This window comes from Thunnus thynnus, chromosome 13 (assembly GCF_963924715.1).
Source record: "Thunnus thynnus chromosome 13, fThuThy2.1, whole genome shotgun sequence".
In the NCBI taxonomy this organism is placed as follows: Eukaryota; Metazoa; Chordata; class Actinopteri; order Scombriformes; family Scombridae; genus Thunnus; species Thunnus thynnus.
In genome coordinates, this window is record NC_089529.1 from 11,626,294 (window position 1) to 11,643,281 (window position 16,988).

At 41.1% G+C, this 16,988-nt stretch overlaps 1 protein-coding gene across 2 annotated transcripts in view; it reads right to left on the bottom strand.

Annotated features, from left to right (window-relative positions):
- ltbp3 (latent transforming growth factor beta binding protein 3) overlaps positions 1-16,727 on the bottom strand; it is a 38,616-nt gene extending 21,889 nt beyond the window's left edge. The window contains exon 1 of one of the 2 annotated variants that reach the window (XM_067607912.1): positions 15,881-16,727. In XM_067607912.1, the coding sequence (XP_067464013.1) occupies positions 15,881-16,118 (238 nt within the window). In that variant the 5' untranslated portion in view covers positions 16,119-16,727. The remainder of the gene's footprint in view (positions 1-15,880) is intronic. The other variant, XM_067607911.1, reaches the window with a different exon arrangement.
- Positions 16,728-16,988: the final 261 nt, after the last annotated feature.

Below are 16,988 nucleotides of genomic sequence, written 5' to 3' on the forward strand. Positions count from 1 at the left end.
CGAATACTACCAGTATGACTACGTTGACAGCTGATGAAGTAATAGATACAAGTTCAGCCAGGCCACATGTCTAATATTTTTTGGCCTGGGTATCATTCAGTATAATTATACTTATAATACTTTATATGTATTGTATGATATGTAATTTTGCCCAGTATATTTGGCGCTGAAATCCAGAAATCAACATTTTAAAACCACACAAGAACTTAAATATAGCACAAGAACTTAAATAAAGCATAAATTATATCAGTGAATATCTGATTAAAGCTGAAAAGATTAGTCGATTAATTGATTGGGGGAAAATTAATCTGAGACAATTTTGATTTTGATTAATTAATTGTTCAATTTCTTTTTTATGCAAAAATGCCAAAAACTTCACTAGTTCTGGCCTCTTACGATATGTGAATATGTGGAGGTTTTCTTGTTCTATGACAGTAAATTGAATATCTTTGGGTTTTGGACTGCCAGTCAGACAAAACAAGTAATTTGATCAAATTTTTAAACTGTGTGCTATGGTCACATATCAATTTAATACTCAGCTCTGTTGTTTTCCAAATTGCATTATTACTATCAGTTTATTCAATATCCTTCCTTTTTTTACTCTAGTTACAGTCAACTTTAATCCAGTTAATACAATGATCTCTTTCACCATGGTTTCACTCTTCACTTTGTTTCTCTCCCTCTTTGTGGCAGCTTCCAATCTAATCATAACGTTCTTGTCAAACACTTACAGTGTACGCCTTTTACTCCCAACATTGTATTGCTGCCTTTCAGTGTGTTCATCTTACTCCTACCCAAGGCCTTTGGCTGGAAAAACATTGGTGTGTCTCTTTAAGTCCATCATCTCTCCAACATAAACTCTGTGTCATCCCCCAGTTGTTATAATGTTGAAAGCAGTCTTGAGGTTTAGTCCAAACGTATCATAAAAACACTTTTTATAGTAATGGCAGGTATTTTTTACCACCAGGAAATAACTATTGGCAATTTAACAACAAAATACGTAAGTGTTCTCTAAACAAAAGATGTGTTTTGGAAAGAAATAGCTGAAAAATTTTCTTTTTCATACTGATGCATTTATTATTCTTGAATATAATGCGTCACAGACCAGCCTTGTCGGTAAACACAAGCATGCTCTGTACCGCTAACGGTCATCTGTGACTATAAAAGTTCAAATGGTTACTTTTTGTTGCCATTTGGAGCAGCCAAAAATGTGGCATTGACCAGTTGGGGTGCAACAAAGCCTGAAATCCTTTTAGACCCACAAAAACCTAACCTAAACGTAAAATCCAGGAAGAGAGGAGAGGAGAGGAAAGGAGAGAAGAGGAAAGGAGAGGAGAGGAGAAGAAAGGAGAGGACAGGAGCAGAGAGGACAGGAGAGGAGAGGAGGGGAGAGGAAAGGAGAGGAGAAGAAAGGAGAGGAGAGGAGAGGAGAGGAGAGGAGGCCTCTTTGTGCTGCTGAGCCAAGTGTACACACATGGAAGTAATTAGGTGTGGACTGCCAGGGAGTCTGGGCTGTGGCGTAATTATGGGACTAGATCACTTTAAACACAGCATGGACATCCTCACATAGTGAAAGTCAGGCAGAAAAATTAAAGAACCTCAATGAAACAGCCAACTATTTGGGTAAAAATGTTCAATCTGAAACAAGATAGATACTTCAGAAGCAGCCTTGCACGTCCTAACTCTATGTGACGGAGGTCTTAAACCACTATAACTGGGTGCAGGCAGCAACACGCAGAATCAAGCTGGTAAGCTCAGGCGATGCAGGAAGTAGTAGGTGAGCAGCACTGACTGAAGACAGCCAGCTCTACTCTGTCAGACTTCCTCTAACACAAGAGCTTCAATTTCCATGGTTCAGATTTTGTCTCAGTACTGGATTTAGACTGAGAGGAAACTGGGAAAGATGCGGGGGTTGAAAATTAGGATTGCAGACACAAAAACACAGGAAAAGAACATCTTTCCAAACAGGATTACACAATCTAAACCCACAGAGACTTCAGAGACGAGTCAGGGAATGTCTGGGCTGAGACCCTGTCTGCCTGGGAAGGTGTCTGAATGAGCCCGGGTAGCACAGTCAGGGTCAATGACACACCAATGACACACAGGGAGGTGGGGGAATCATATTCCAGATTTTGAGTAATATTTTTTGGGTGGGGAAAGGGGTGGGGGTCATGTGAATGAAACCATTTGATGTTGTGAAAGGAGCCCAATTTGGTGTCGTGCAACAGAAAGTAAAATACACATCTGCAACTGGTATTGACAGCGTTATTACTATCTTGTGGGAGGATGTTTTGGCATAAAGTACAACTTGTACTGTGCTGTGCTGTCAAGAATCAAATTATGCTGATTTTAAATGTAGCTTTGTTACTCAAAGGCAGCCCAGACTGGAGTGATGTGAACAGTGAAACTGGAAGTGCTGTTTCACTGCTAATCATCACAGTGCTGTTTACTATGGTGCACGATAACCTCGCTGGCTTGCAAACAGGAAGTCACACAAAAAAGAAGAGTGTTTATGCAGTCACTGAATTATGTTTGAAATGTTGTCTCTTGATGAAAAAAATAGATACTGAAATGAGGGATGGAGTTCAGTTTAGGGGGGAATTTGATGTTGGAAAGGTGCCTTGTGTGTATATTTTGTTTATAAAAGCCACAGCAGGTCAAACTGCTGAATTCCATAGCTGATATGATGTTGAACAGCCCATTTGTTAAGGAAACTAACCATCATGTTGGGGTTGGCATATTTCCTTACTTTTCAGGCGAGCCGCTGCAAAGACATCCAATAATTCAATTAACTAGGCTCAGTTTTGAGTTAGTCTGACAATGTGTAAATAGAAAAATAGTACAATTTCTCCAACGTGAACTTAAATTTTGATCATAATTGAGACAAAAAAGGGCATTTTTAGCTGCAGTGATGGTTCATCACACCTCCACACAACACCAGATTAGAGCTCTAAACAACAGGTGCTATTACAACTGCACTTCACGCTTATATTATACCAATTACTGGATTCTGTTTAAATTAGCTGTCTTCAGAGCTGCAGGAGGACTGAACTTTGTATGTTATAACATAACAGTGACTCTTCTCCTTCACATCTACCTCCTTTAGTTAAATTCGAGTCATTCTGGCGATGCAAGGGCTAATGCTTTCTGCAGATCTTGTATGCGAATGGGTGTGTTCGTCCGTGTGTGCGTGTATGCGCTATTAACTGGAGGGTGTACGTCTCTCCTGGAGAAATGCTGTGGTTTGGCGACTGCACCACGTTACATACTGAAAAGAGCACCAAGTTTTAAAGTTGAGATCATAACAAGGATTTCATTTTCCAGCGGACTTTCCCTTTAAATCATCACCTTGGAGTTCATTAGCAGAATTTATGATCCGCAATCAGTCATTCGACTCTCCTCGCCAGTTAGCTTTGTGTCTCAGAGGCAGCCGCCCTCTGTTTGTACCACACCTTTGTCTTTATGGATCTAACACATTCCTAAGACTAGAGGTGGTGTGTTATTAAAAATCAAACGCACCTAAGAGTTATTTGGTGGTCTGAATGAATGTGAGGCATGAGGCTGGCTGGCTGAATGGTGAGGGGGCGGGACTTGTGAATATAAAGCAGTTATGCTGTTATGAACCTTATTTTCCACATGGCCTTGTCAAAGAAAATGGAAGCAGTTAAGAACAATCCAAAATCCCATTTAAAGATGACTAATCTTGCATCTAGATCTGCACAAAGTCTTGATTCAATAACTTAATTGAATGTAAACTGTACTGTACTCCCATTACATATATAACCATGCCATATATAGCTTCAGTTAAGCTAAGAAAACAGTCAAAGTTGACTTTATCCTTTGCTGTCATGGCTTTGAGACCTAATTTAATATTGAAAGTCAGCTTGCAGGTACTGTATGTGCCAAGACAGTCAGAAAACATATAATTTTCCCATGCAGCGCTCACTCCAACCAGAGGAGCGAACTGAACTAAAGAAAGAAAAGAGACGGAGCGATGGGAAAAAAAGTCTTTGTCTTCAAGCTCTTCTCGTCACAGTGCTTGATGTGACATATGAGTGAGAGCTCGTTCTTCATAATGTCATGATTCACTCCGCAGAAGAGAAAGACAGATCTCTGCACAGCATGAGACGATAAAGGGTGGGGGCAGGGGGTTAAAATATCATTGGAAATATCATGTATCTGGGAAAGAGGAGAGATGTAAACTCCAGAGAATAAAAAGTAGTGTGATTTTTTGTGATTACAAGATGCTTTTAAGGAAAAACATACTGTACATTCCTCAACTACTAAGTAAGCACACTGAGTGTAACTAACAGGACATACTCAAGAAAGAAACCATGTATGTCCATGGGGACACAGATGTACATTTTTCATATTTTCACTAAATTACAGGTAATAACTGGTGGAACAATTGTACTAGTCTGTACTTTTTTTGCAAACTGTACAGAAAATGCCTTTACACAGACACGTGGAAAGAAAGAAAGAAAGAAAGAAAGACAAAGAAAGGAAAGTCTGCCCTCCGAGTGCCCTGTGACCACCCACCCACTCACTGCTGTCTGTCTGGAGATGACGCATCGTCAGCCCCCTCCCTCCACAGCGTGCTTTCAGCCGCAGCCGCACCCTCCCAGCACAAAAACAACAAATTACGGCCCAACAAACCACAGTTCAAAAGCTCCCCAGTTCAATGAACTGGAAGCTACTGCAGACATCATCTCCAACCCTAACATTGGTTGGAGTTTACCCAGTCTGCAAGAATCAGACACCGAACTCATTGATGATGCCAACTGAGTCACTTTCTCTATGATTCAGTCACGACTCACGACCCAGTCTGAATCAACCCACTCAGAAGTTTAAAAATGGATGCTGGTCGCTTTTTGGTCAACGTGCGATCATTCCCATGGTCATGACGACTAACACAGATACAGAAATACACTTTGTGTTACCTCCGTCAGGCGTGTTTCCACTGGTGGAGTTTTCTTTTTGCTGATACATTGCAGATGTGGACTGTCTTTTTGCTTAACACTATACAACTCACACTCGCAGTATCAATGAACAAATGACTTCAAATTAAATGTAGAAACAATCATATTTTAGTATATGTTCAAACATATTTACTCCCAAACATCATTATCTGATACAGATAACATACTGTATATCTAAGCAATTACTGCCCAATACAAAGAAACTAGACCAACATACTGTGCATGCCTACTTAAATTCTTAAAGCACAGATAAGGATACACTAAAAGCACAATTCAGGATTGGACATTGAACACATACCAATACTCAAAGGGCCTTCTGAATTTTTACCTAAAGCTGTTTTAAGTGATTTTTTAACTACTAGGTTATAGCTAACCTGTGTACATGTACATAACAGACACAGCGTAACATGGCCTTCCCAATGGAAAAAAACAGCCTGGCACATAAAACTGCTGTACAGATTAAACAAACAAGATATAATATGTTAATTAGTGAGCTTTAGAGGTGGTGAAAGTTGGATTTTGTTAATTTTGGACGGAGTCAGGCTAGCTGTTTGCCCCTGTTTTCAGTCTTCACACTAAGCTAAGCTAAGCTAACAAGCTGTTGGCTGTAGTTTTATATATAACAGATAGATATGAGAGTAGTATTAATCTTCTGATGACACTCTCTGCCAGAAAGTAAACAAGCCTATTTCCCAAAATGTTGGACTATTCCTAGAACCTTTCAGTTCTGGTATGGTCTACAGCATACCAGAACTGGTATGGTCTACACCATACCAGAACACCATACCTATTTTTGGTGGAAAATTAAGATAAACTTGTTCCTGAGCTTGTTTGTTGGATTTGGCTACAAAATAGGTCGTTTGACCGTGTACAGAACGACACACTCGAGCGTTTTCTAATCTGGCGCCCCTATTGGCAGTAATCGATGACGACGAGGATGACATCATTGGTCTGTGCTTTCTAAAATCTTCGCAAAACACTGTTAAAAAATAATTATGTTTCATGATGTGAAAACGCTATGGTTAAGGTCTGGTTAGGTTTAAGCACAAAATGAAAGAAAAAATCTTTAGGGAAAGACCATGTTTTATGGGTTATGGGTTAAAATAATCACTTGTTAAGATTAGAGAAAGATGTCATATGGGTTAAAGGCAATACTTCCTTAAAGTGAGGCGAACTTCATCATCATGGCTACAATAATAACCACAGGGTTAAGGCTAAGGGACAATCATACATTTTTCGAAAAACCGTCTCCACTCTTGGGAATGTGACACTTGTGGTTAGAAAAACGGGAAACAAACAACTGTCTCCTGTGGCAAAGTCCACTGTTGGGTCAACGCCTCCATCGACTTCTCCTCCTCTGAGTGAGGAAATTTGTCGACATACGGTATCTGGGTCATAATTACAACACCAACTAGATGGCATCTGTCACTCAAACGTAACTATGTGACGTTTTTGGGCAACTGATATTAACAACATTTCCTGTGTCATTTTTCTTGGGAGGACAGGGTACATTAGAACGGTGAGACGTGTCCAGCCTTGAAAGCTGAGACATTGAGCTACAACTTGCTAAAACCTGCAAAGATCAACAGTTTCAAGTATTAATTCTCAGTGGGTTCGGCACTAGGAGTGATCCTTTTACATTACACTTCTTTTGTATTCCTCTAACATGTTAGTTAACAGAATATGCTTATTTTTAATCTTTAACAGAGTGGTATTTTTGTACTATCTGACAGCATTTTCCGTGACTTGAGAGAACTGTGACTAAACACAGGGCCCCAAAAACGGTAAACACAGTTGCCGCTTGAGTAACTGTTTAAAAGAGAATAGGGGAATGGCTTTCATCATATGACGTGCTTCCCTTTACCATGAGCTCCAAAGCAGGAAACCGCATCCCCAAATACGCCTACCATCGACTGGCACTATGAGACCACATACCACAAGGAGTGAAAAAGTGCGATGTATGAAGTGGGTCAGTCTCCTGCAGCTGAGCCAGACATTGGGAGTAAATGACATAATCACTGCCTTTTGAAAACACAAACCTGCGTACGCATTCCTCCTCCCCCTGCAGACTTCTCTAGGCACCGTCCACCCCCACAAACTCTGAGCGACCTCGGCCTCTGCTATCCAAACAATAGTGCTGCCCTTTTCCAGAGTCGACCACTGTCACCAAAGGCGTTCATTAACTATCACAGTCATTCTAAAATAACAGTTTGCTAATCCTACAGAAACTGGACGATGACGACAAGCGGAATAATCCTAAGAAACTGAAGCAGCCGTCAGCAGGACGGACTAAGATCAAGAAGATTAGGACAGTAAGAAGGTCTGCAATTATCCAAATTTAAATCAAACTCTGCCTTGCACTGTGATTTTCAAATGTCATGGAAATATGCGGAGTGGTTTCTATAGTTCTTTGGTGGGCATAAATCCAGCATTGCCCTGTCACTCCCTGCTGGCAGAGATGTTTGTGGAAAAGGAGCCAGAGAATCAGACAGCATCTTGGCACAGATATGAATGATGTCATATAATGACTGTCTAAAAGGCTCGGCTATGGGGACAGGAGGGCAGGCAGGTAGAGGAGTGCTGACAGTGCTCTGCTGAGATTATGTCAGATACCTGCCCTGCGGGAGACTCAACACTCAGCACTGGAACGTGTGGCAGGTAATGTTATAGGCTGCACAGTCTCGGGCCATGGCAGCAGCGCTGGCAGAGGCCGTGTTATTCTGTTTACCCTGGATAATCGCTGCAGCTACAGGGTCTTGCACGGTGTGGGTGCAGTCCCTAGCGCTCGCATTCCTCTGAGCGGCTTTAAATAACTGCTCCGTTTCTCCCCCTCGCTAAGCAAATGGGAGGAGAGTGTTAAAGATGGCAAAGAAGGCTGTTTGTTTGAGCTGGGTTCAGTACACTGCTCTTGAACACCAAACACACTTAGGCACACACACGCATGCAAATATACACACTGTTCCCTTGTGACGTTCCAAAAAGCACCTCTAATTGCTGCTTTGTTTTCCAAACATACTGTAATTTACTGCAGTGCTTTTTTATAACATGTACAGCTGAATTGGCTTCTTTTTTTTTTTTTTTTTTGCAACAAGTGATGACATGGAGCAGTCTGATTTCATGGGAAACTCCGGCTAAGATCATTTGGATTTTCAGTCTGAATGAATGTTGTGGAACAATCCTGACAAATGTAAACACAGAAAGAAGTGAATGCGGATTTAACCCTTTAAAAACCACCACCCATCTTTTTGTTGTGGTCCTCCCTAAATTACAGTACAACAAACAGACTGTTTTTGGTTTTAGACCCTTGCAAATAATTTGGAATTAAAACTTTAATAGATTTAACATACTGTTCGACTGAAGGTAAGAAGACAGCATGTACTTTAAGGTTTCAGTTGTAAACTCTGCTGTGGGAGGGATTTTTAAAATGTATTTATTGATTGATTGAGTTAGTTAATGACCAAAACCATAAGAGTCTCATCTATCAACGCATATATTACATGTTCATATTCATGCTTCTTTTCATAACACTAGCAGTCTAGTAAAAGGTTAATGAGTATGGCAGACCCCAAATAACACCATGTATTATTTTCCCACCATGCATAAATAGACAGGGAGGGGTGACAGAATGTGCATCCAAAAATATTAAAACAGCCTTGACAGAGGGGGTTGTTGATCTGCCTGCAAACACACGTGATAAATGCACCCTTCATCAAAGGCAAGAAGCTCTAACAAGCTGCAAATTAATGTGGGTGAGACTCGCTTCCACATGAGTGTTTGAGTTTGAGATGCTCGGGAGCTGTGCCCAGCTTCACCTCTGTGTTCAGTCCAACCTGTGGCAAAAATCCGGAGTGCGGCAGGTTTTTGGTTGGCTCTGTCAGACCGCCTTTTCAAAAGTTTGGCACGGGAGAAAGAGGAGTGTGTGAGGAAGAGCAGAGGGCTTTGAAAGGTAAAATAAACTCACCTCCTAAATAGAAAGAAAGCGAAACCAGCTCCGTCTACTAAATTTGACAGACTTGTCTTCATTTTCAGGCTCCCATGGACCTCTGACCCATGCCAAGAGGAAAACCAAAACAAACCGCATGGCTACTACTGTCACTTCACTCTAAATACAGAACCACATGGGAAATCCAGAAATAGCCATATCCACTCCTCATGATGCCCATTTTCGGGGAGACAAGCGCAGAGTGGGATATGATTAAGACCACCTCCTGTGCAACATGAGGCCCTGTGGTCTTAGTTATTCCAGAAAAAGACAAGAATCTAGAGCAGCCTGGACGTCTGGAGCCCTGATACCGAGGAGATGCTGCTGAGGTGCAGAGGCGAGACAAGGCTCAGAGGGGCTGTCTGGGAGCCGAGCAGCAGCTGTCAGTGAGGCTGATAGATGGGATGCCTCTGTGATAGCAATAGCAAAAAAAAACACTTGGACCAATTCTTGTAGGAAAAACCACACATCAATCAGAACAATCACAGCATGCGTACAGATCATGAGTTTTTATGTAACCACCTGATTTATGAAGGTTTTCTTTGAGGACTGCTGAAAATGTAAGTCCTCCTTTCATAGGTGGACAAAGTGTGAGACAGATGCACACACGTAAACAAGAATGCCAAGGTGTCTCGCAGCAATAAAAGCACCTTTTCTACTTCTCCCTATAATTTACAGTCCTGTATTACATTGCAAACAATACAACAGCACATTATTTGACGTTTTACCTCATGATTTTATTTTACTTTTTCAAAATAAACCCCCATTTCAATTTCGATTCTTTGCAGCAAATTTCAAAAAAAGTTAGGGCAGTAAAGCATTTACCACTTTGTTATGTTGTGATCCCTTTTCACAACACTTAAAAGACGTTTAGGGACAGTGATGAAGCGTTTCAGGTGTAATTTTGTCCCATTCTTCCTGTAAACAAGCCTTAAGGTGTGCAACAGTACAGGGTCTTTGTTGTGGCATGTTTGCTTTACAAAATGTGCCACACATTCTCTAGTGGGGACAGGCCAGTCCAGCACCCGCACCCTCTTCTTCCACAGCCATGCTTTTGTAATGTGTGCAGAATGTGGTTCTGCATTGTCTTGTTGAAATATGCATGGGCGTCCCTGGAAAAGATGTTGTCTCGAAGGCAGCATATGTTGCTCCAAAGTCTCTATGTGCTTTTCAGCATTAATGGCGCCATCGCAGAAGTGTAAGTTACCTTTGCCAAGGGCACTGACGCAATCCCATACCGTGACAGACCCTGGCTTTTGGACTTGTTGCTGGTAATAGTCTGGATGGTCCTTTTCTTCTTTGGTCTGGAGCAAATGGAGTCCATTTCTTCCAAAAAAGACCTGAAATACTGATTTGTCTGACCAAAATGCACGTTTCCACTGTGTGATGGTCCATCTCAGATGCTCAGAGAAGTCGACGACACTGCTGGACACAGTTAATATAAGGCTTCCTTTTGGCATAGTAAAGTTTTAACTGGCATTTGTGGATGTCACTACATATTGTAGTGCTTGACAGAGGTTTGCCAAAGTAATCCTGAGCCCATGTGGTTATATGGCTTATAGATGAATGACAGTTCTTGATGAAGTGCCGTCTGAGGAAACGGAGATCACTGTTATTCAGCTTAACCTTGCGCCCTTGCTCTTTATGCACTGAAATTCCTCCCAATTCCTTGAATCTTTTAGTTATGTTATGCACCATAGAGGATGAAATATTCGAATCCCTTCCTATCTTTTTTGGAGGAACATTGTTTTTAAACATTTCAATGATTTTCTCATGCATTTGTTGGCAAACTGGTGATCGTCGGCCCATCTTTGCTCCTAAAGGACTTGGCCTTTCTTGGATGCTGGTTTTGTACCGAATCATGATTACAATCACCTGTTGACATCACCTGTTTCAAATCACATCATCATTTCATTATTTTACCTCATATCAAACCCTAAATTGCCCCCATCCAAACTTTTTTTTGAATATGTTGCAGGCCTGAATGGCAGGAATGGATGTGTATTTACAAATAAAATGAAGTTGGCCAGACAAAACACAAAATATCTTGTTTTCAAACTGTCTGCAATGAAACAAAGTCAAAGTAAATTTAGAAATCACTGCTTTCTTTTTTTATTTGCATTTTCCATACCATCCCAACTTTTTCCAAGTTGGGTTTGTAATTACAAAGACAGCCCTTCATTTGAGAAACACAGTTTCTCCTCTCCTCTGCCAGTAAACACGTTCAGGTTCAAGAGAGATATGGACAAGAGCATGTAATGGGATCAGCATGCAAAGGTTCATTCGAGGTTTATGATGTACAAATCCATCTTGCAACCGTTGTCACAAGCAATTCCCTCTTCACCCTTTTATCTCTCCTGACTCTTTCTAAATGGTGTGCTATATAATACATTTGACAGGGGGAATTCAACAGCAATGAATAGAACAAGATGCACTCATACTTTTATTCCTCACATAAACAATAACGATGCCTCCGCTTTGGCCCCTGCGGAGCCCGATGACGACTTACATGGATACGATGTGGAAACCAAGAAAAGCGAATATGTTGCTGCAGACGTCAACTTTTCTCTGCCTGCCAACACGCATGGGAGGCTTTCAAGTTTCCGTGCTTTCATCAGTTTTAGGAAGTGTATGATGAAATATAGATCTATTAATGACATGTGGATACCCTGGAAACATATGACCAGCGCATATCTGGCAAACTTTACCTTCATTCCAGGGAAATCATCCCATGCGGGTTAAATATGTCGAGTAAGTGTTCGCCTGTTCATAATAAAGAATTTTAATCTGATAAGTATGTATTATATGAATTGCAGTGTATGCTAGAGCTCAGAGAACATGTGTGATATAATGACTACATACAGGGGCTGCTGTGATGTACACTGGATATTAAATAGACCAGTGCTAACGCTAACTGCTACTTACTAAACCATAACAGATGTTGTATGATGTGTATGTGTGTATGACAATGTGTTCAGTATTACAGCTCAGCAGTTCTCTCAAACAGGACTAACAGGAGAAAAGAGCTGCCTGTCATTTAGGTGATTTGTCCTCATGTACAGCAGGTAATCCAGACTGAGACGATCTGCTTTGTCTGAACATCTGGGTGGTCGTCTGGCTGTCTTTCCCCGGCTGGGACAGCATAATCACACACTGCTCAGATTTATTGCTTGATTGAAATTTAGATAATGGATGTTTATGAACAAATGTTTTTTTAACAAAAGGAAGTTTATGCCTGTAATCAAATGACTCGACTCCAGTATAGTGCTGGATGAACTGGCAGGAAATTAATCAATGATTATTTTTGTGACTGATATATTGTTTAAAGCTGCTCTTATCAATATGTATATTAGCAATGGATCAAATGACAGCATGTAATGTGAAAGGTGCTGCTCGTAGTGATAACCCCGCAAAAAATGATCACCTCAGCTTTAGGCAGCTCGTTTTAGCTTCTTTCAGCTCATTGTTTTGGTTTTACGGCTCACAACTTTACTGTTTTTATTCACTCAATGCTCTCATCAGCATCGTTTTCAGCCATGCAGCTGTTTAAAGCAAAAAAGCTCTAAAACGCAACTGTATGCTACATGTCCAGCATGCTTACAGTCATCAGGTGGACAGAAACATGATTCCAAATGAACGCTAATGTTGCTCTCTATCTGCTCGATGTGTAAACTGTTTACTACCTCATTTATGAGGTAATAATATGTCAATGTCAATGTTTACAGCTTGTTGTGCTGCCCCCAAGTGGACAAAAAAATATTTAATACAGGTTTTATTTGTCAAGTAGAAACTTAAAATATCTGCTGGTTACACGTGTTAAATGTGAGACTTGCTTGCTTTTCTCTGTTTAATATTGCTGTAAATGGAGTGCTTTGGGTTTTTGGACAGCTGATCAGAAAAAGTAAGCTATGTCAAAACATCTCCTTGGAAGCACAAACCTCCTGCCAACGCTGACTCGCTCTCCAGCTGTTTAACCCAGGGATATCATTCGTCTAACTTAAATTCAAGGCTACGTTTATTTCTGATCCTGCGAGCATTACTTTAGGACTTAAAGTCAGCATTTTGACAAAATGACAACACGTCAAGTCACAAAATTACAACATGTCAAGTCAAAATCGCATAGACCAGTATACCATGTAATAGCCACATCCCAGTTTGAGTTTGTCATTCCCATGTTTTCTTTCACTTTATCGTGTCAATCTGCCAACTGAAGGTAAAAAATATTGAAATTCTCTCTCTAGTACTTTTAAAGTTATGGCCATAAAACGATATTCATCTGTTGGCAGGAATCCTGGATCCAGATCACCACTAAAACCTGACTGTTTCTTGGTCCTCAATCTGTCTGTCCACCGAATTTCAGCCAATTACTTTACTGACTGTGGAAATCTTTGTACATACCGAAGCAAACGTGCTGGAAGGTATTTCTGCACTCACTGAGAGAAACTACATATTCTTTAGGAGAAAAAGTTTGCTCAGTGCTGGCCTTTGCCTCACTGTGCTGACGTCACAACTGCACAAATATGGAAAAGTCTTCATATTGTTGCTGCTATAGCCATGGCCGTTTTAACACGGGAGAGAGAAATTTCCACTTGTCCAAACCACATTCCAGCCCTCACACAGAACAACACACATCTCCTCTGCAAGCTGAAGCCAAACCCTCTATATCTTCTGCAACAAAAACTCATGCAACTCAACGAGGATCTTCTTTCAGATACTTTGACTGTGAAATCCAGGAGACAGGTGACTGTAGAGCACTTTCACTATCCAGACCAAATGTGAAGAAGCATGAGGTATTCCAGGAATTTAAAATGTCTCTCTTGAATTATTTGACACAGAAGCTCCAAAACGTGACGCATCACAAGAAAATCAGGGGGAGAAAAAGTGAGGACTGGTGTCCGGCCAACTCTCTGACTCTGCAGCACTACATGGTGACAAGGAGGATTCATAGCCTGACTTCTTCCACATGCACCCAAAAAAACAAAACAAAAAAAAAACAACAGCTGGACAGGCTACATCTGTGTGAACACCTACAATTTTTCTGCACTGAAAAACTGTGGGGAAACTGTAAGAAGCGACTAGTAGCTTGTTTGTGATTAATACATACTGACTTCTTCATCGGCGTCCAACAGCCACAGATGAATATGAGGGATTTCTTGAGAACTATTTGTTATTCAGTAATGTTGCATCTAAGTTTTATTTAAAGTTGAAGTATTTTGAGGAATATTTGATTTGAAAAAAGCTTAATTTCTTGCACATTATGCTGGCTCTATGCTGTTATCTGTCACTTTACACTTGTACTAGTTAATTAAGAATATGGGATTTGTATTCCTCCACATTAGATTACTTTGATGAAACAGAAACAGACAAAGTGACTGATAATTAACATCTGCCGATGCACAGAGACAAATGACTTGGACCATGTTTATCATTAATGGCACAACATCACTGTCCACCACAGATGTTAAATAAGCTCCTTCATCTGTTTTGAACTCATCTTATCATAATTTAGCATTTTAAACAATCAATCATGTAATTTTTTCTCGCTGATTATCTTATTCTCTACACAGAGCGAGCGAGACAAAAGAGCACCAGTGAAATCCAGTTCTGGGCTGGAGGCTGACGTAGACTGTGAGGCTCCATGTCTCACCACAGCTGATCTGATACAGTGCAGAAAGGCTCCACTCATGCCAACCAGACACTGGAGTCAAGGGGGAAAGTATAGATCTAAGAGTACATTTATATGCTATGTAATGAGCCATGCCTCGGTAATTAAAGCGTAATATGGGAACATTTTCCAGCGATGTAGTGGAGGTTAAACCCATCTCAACTCATCTTACCCACTTATTTATTTGCAAAGTTTTTACCCATTTGTCATGAATCTTAATGACAGGAATTCATGGTGAATATCAGTAGCTGGTAACAAACTGCGGCCACGTATAAAGAAGATAAGGCCATTTCTATGAGTCTGATAAACAGTACCAGTCAAAAGTTTTTGGACACACTTTCTCATTCAAGTGAATGGGAGGGTTTTGTTTATATTGTTTATGGTTTGGCTTATGATAACCACATGCGGGGCGTCATTGTTTTTGCTGTTCAAACAAAGGTAAAGGTAACAAAGTACATTTACTCGTGTACTCTTCTCATGTAGCATTTAGTGTGTATTTGTACTCTTCTTAATTATCTAATTTTAAGACACTTTTTACTTTACACCACGATACTACAGAGAGAAAATGTTTACTGAACTACACTTATCTGACAGTGGTAGTTACTTTTTTTATTATAGATTTTACTGTAATGCCTGAACCAGCTTCAACTTTAAACAGTCTGCATTATAAGTACTTTTGCTTTTGATAGTGAAGCACAATTTGCTGCTAAAGTAAGATTTTTAAAAGCAGGATTTTTTTCCTGTTATTGCCCTCAAGTTGCCACTTTTCCTTCGCTAAATTAAACAGGCTAGTTAATCTTAATACTTTTTCCACCACTGCCTCTTGTTGTGTAATAACATTAACAGTGGGGCTTTGTTATATTATCCAAATTAACCATTTTATGGAGTTTCCTAGTGATAGTTCACCTTTTTTTGTCTAAATGAGCCATTCAAAGTAGTTATTCTTCCAGGATAATGTCTGGCAGCTTAGACATTATCATGCAGTGCAATGTGGAAAAACAACTAAACCCACGGTCATAGTGAGGTGTCTGAAGGTCACCTGATTATCTTAATATTTCACTTTTTTTCCACATTATGAGACACCTCCACAAACTGTGCATTTATAAATAACCCAACAGACCTCCCCCCCTCTTCTTCATGGGTTTGATAGAGGAAAACCCATGAACCAAGAGGTCAGATTATTAGTTAATCTCAGCAGCCTCATTATAAACCCCTTATAAACAAACTGCATTGTTCCAGCAGCCGGTCACTCACCGACCCTGAAGCCCTGTCCTATGAGCGTGTCGGCCCCCTGTCCGTTCTCCGCTATCAGCGTGGTGTTGTTGCCCTGCTCGCAGGTATCCTGACACTGGCCCTTCAGGCAGATCCGCTTGCAGATGAGAGGAGCGATGACCACCTTGAAGCGCTCCCGTGTGGAGGAGCGCTCCGTGCACCACACCAGCCTGTGGACGCTCAGCCAGATGACAAGCAGATGGGAGATCAGAGAGGGCATCCTGGCATCCTTCACTGCCCTCCACAGACACCCGGGGACATTAAACCAGAAGCTGAGGCGTTCAGCTCCAGCTCAAACGCGCCTGCTTTGTTAACCGAGGCAGATTTTTGACGTCTCATACGGTGGAGAAAAAATAGCGCGTCCTCCCTCCTGTTTTCTCCTTGAGGAAAAAAAAAAAATCACTTCCCTCGCGTAGTACCCAAGTGATCCATCTGCAAAACCGAAACGTTTGGCATCTTTGGAAAGTTTCTTGCTGCTCTCGTTGCTGTTGTTTCAAAAAAAAAAAGTTCCTCTCGCTTTTGTCGCTCTTCCTTCTTCTCGCCTGTTGCTTTCTGTGAGTTGGAGAGAGTGCGTAGCTATGTGGGTTTGGGAGAGAAAGAAGGGAGGAGAGGAGAAGGGGTGAGCCAACCCTCTCTGGAGAAACCTGGCTGCAGGCCAGGCAGGCGGTGCAGCAGCAAAGCTGAAAGTGGTTTCCTTGTTGGTTATTTCTCCTAACACCCCCTCCTCTCCTCTCCTCTCCTCTCCTCCTCTCTCCTCTGCTCTGCTGCCCCCGCACAGACCCCACTCTGCAAATCATAGCTGCACAGCTGTGCGTGTCACTCTGGAAATAAAAAAAAAAACAACAAAAAAACTCATGTAATATACTGCTGTATACACCTTTGTGTTTGGGAGTTGTGTGACAGTGTGAGCATGTGGCTGAGCTGTGGACAACAAACCCTGCTGTTAATGGCTGTGCCCTTTGACCTGCATCTTCTCTGCACAAATAGAAAATGTATTCTCTTTTTGCCTGTTTGTTCAGTGCATTGTTGAAGCTCCAGTGATTATAACATCTCAATAAAAAAAGGTCTTCCAAAGTGTTAAGACATCTCC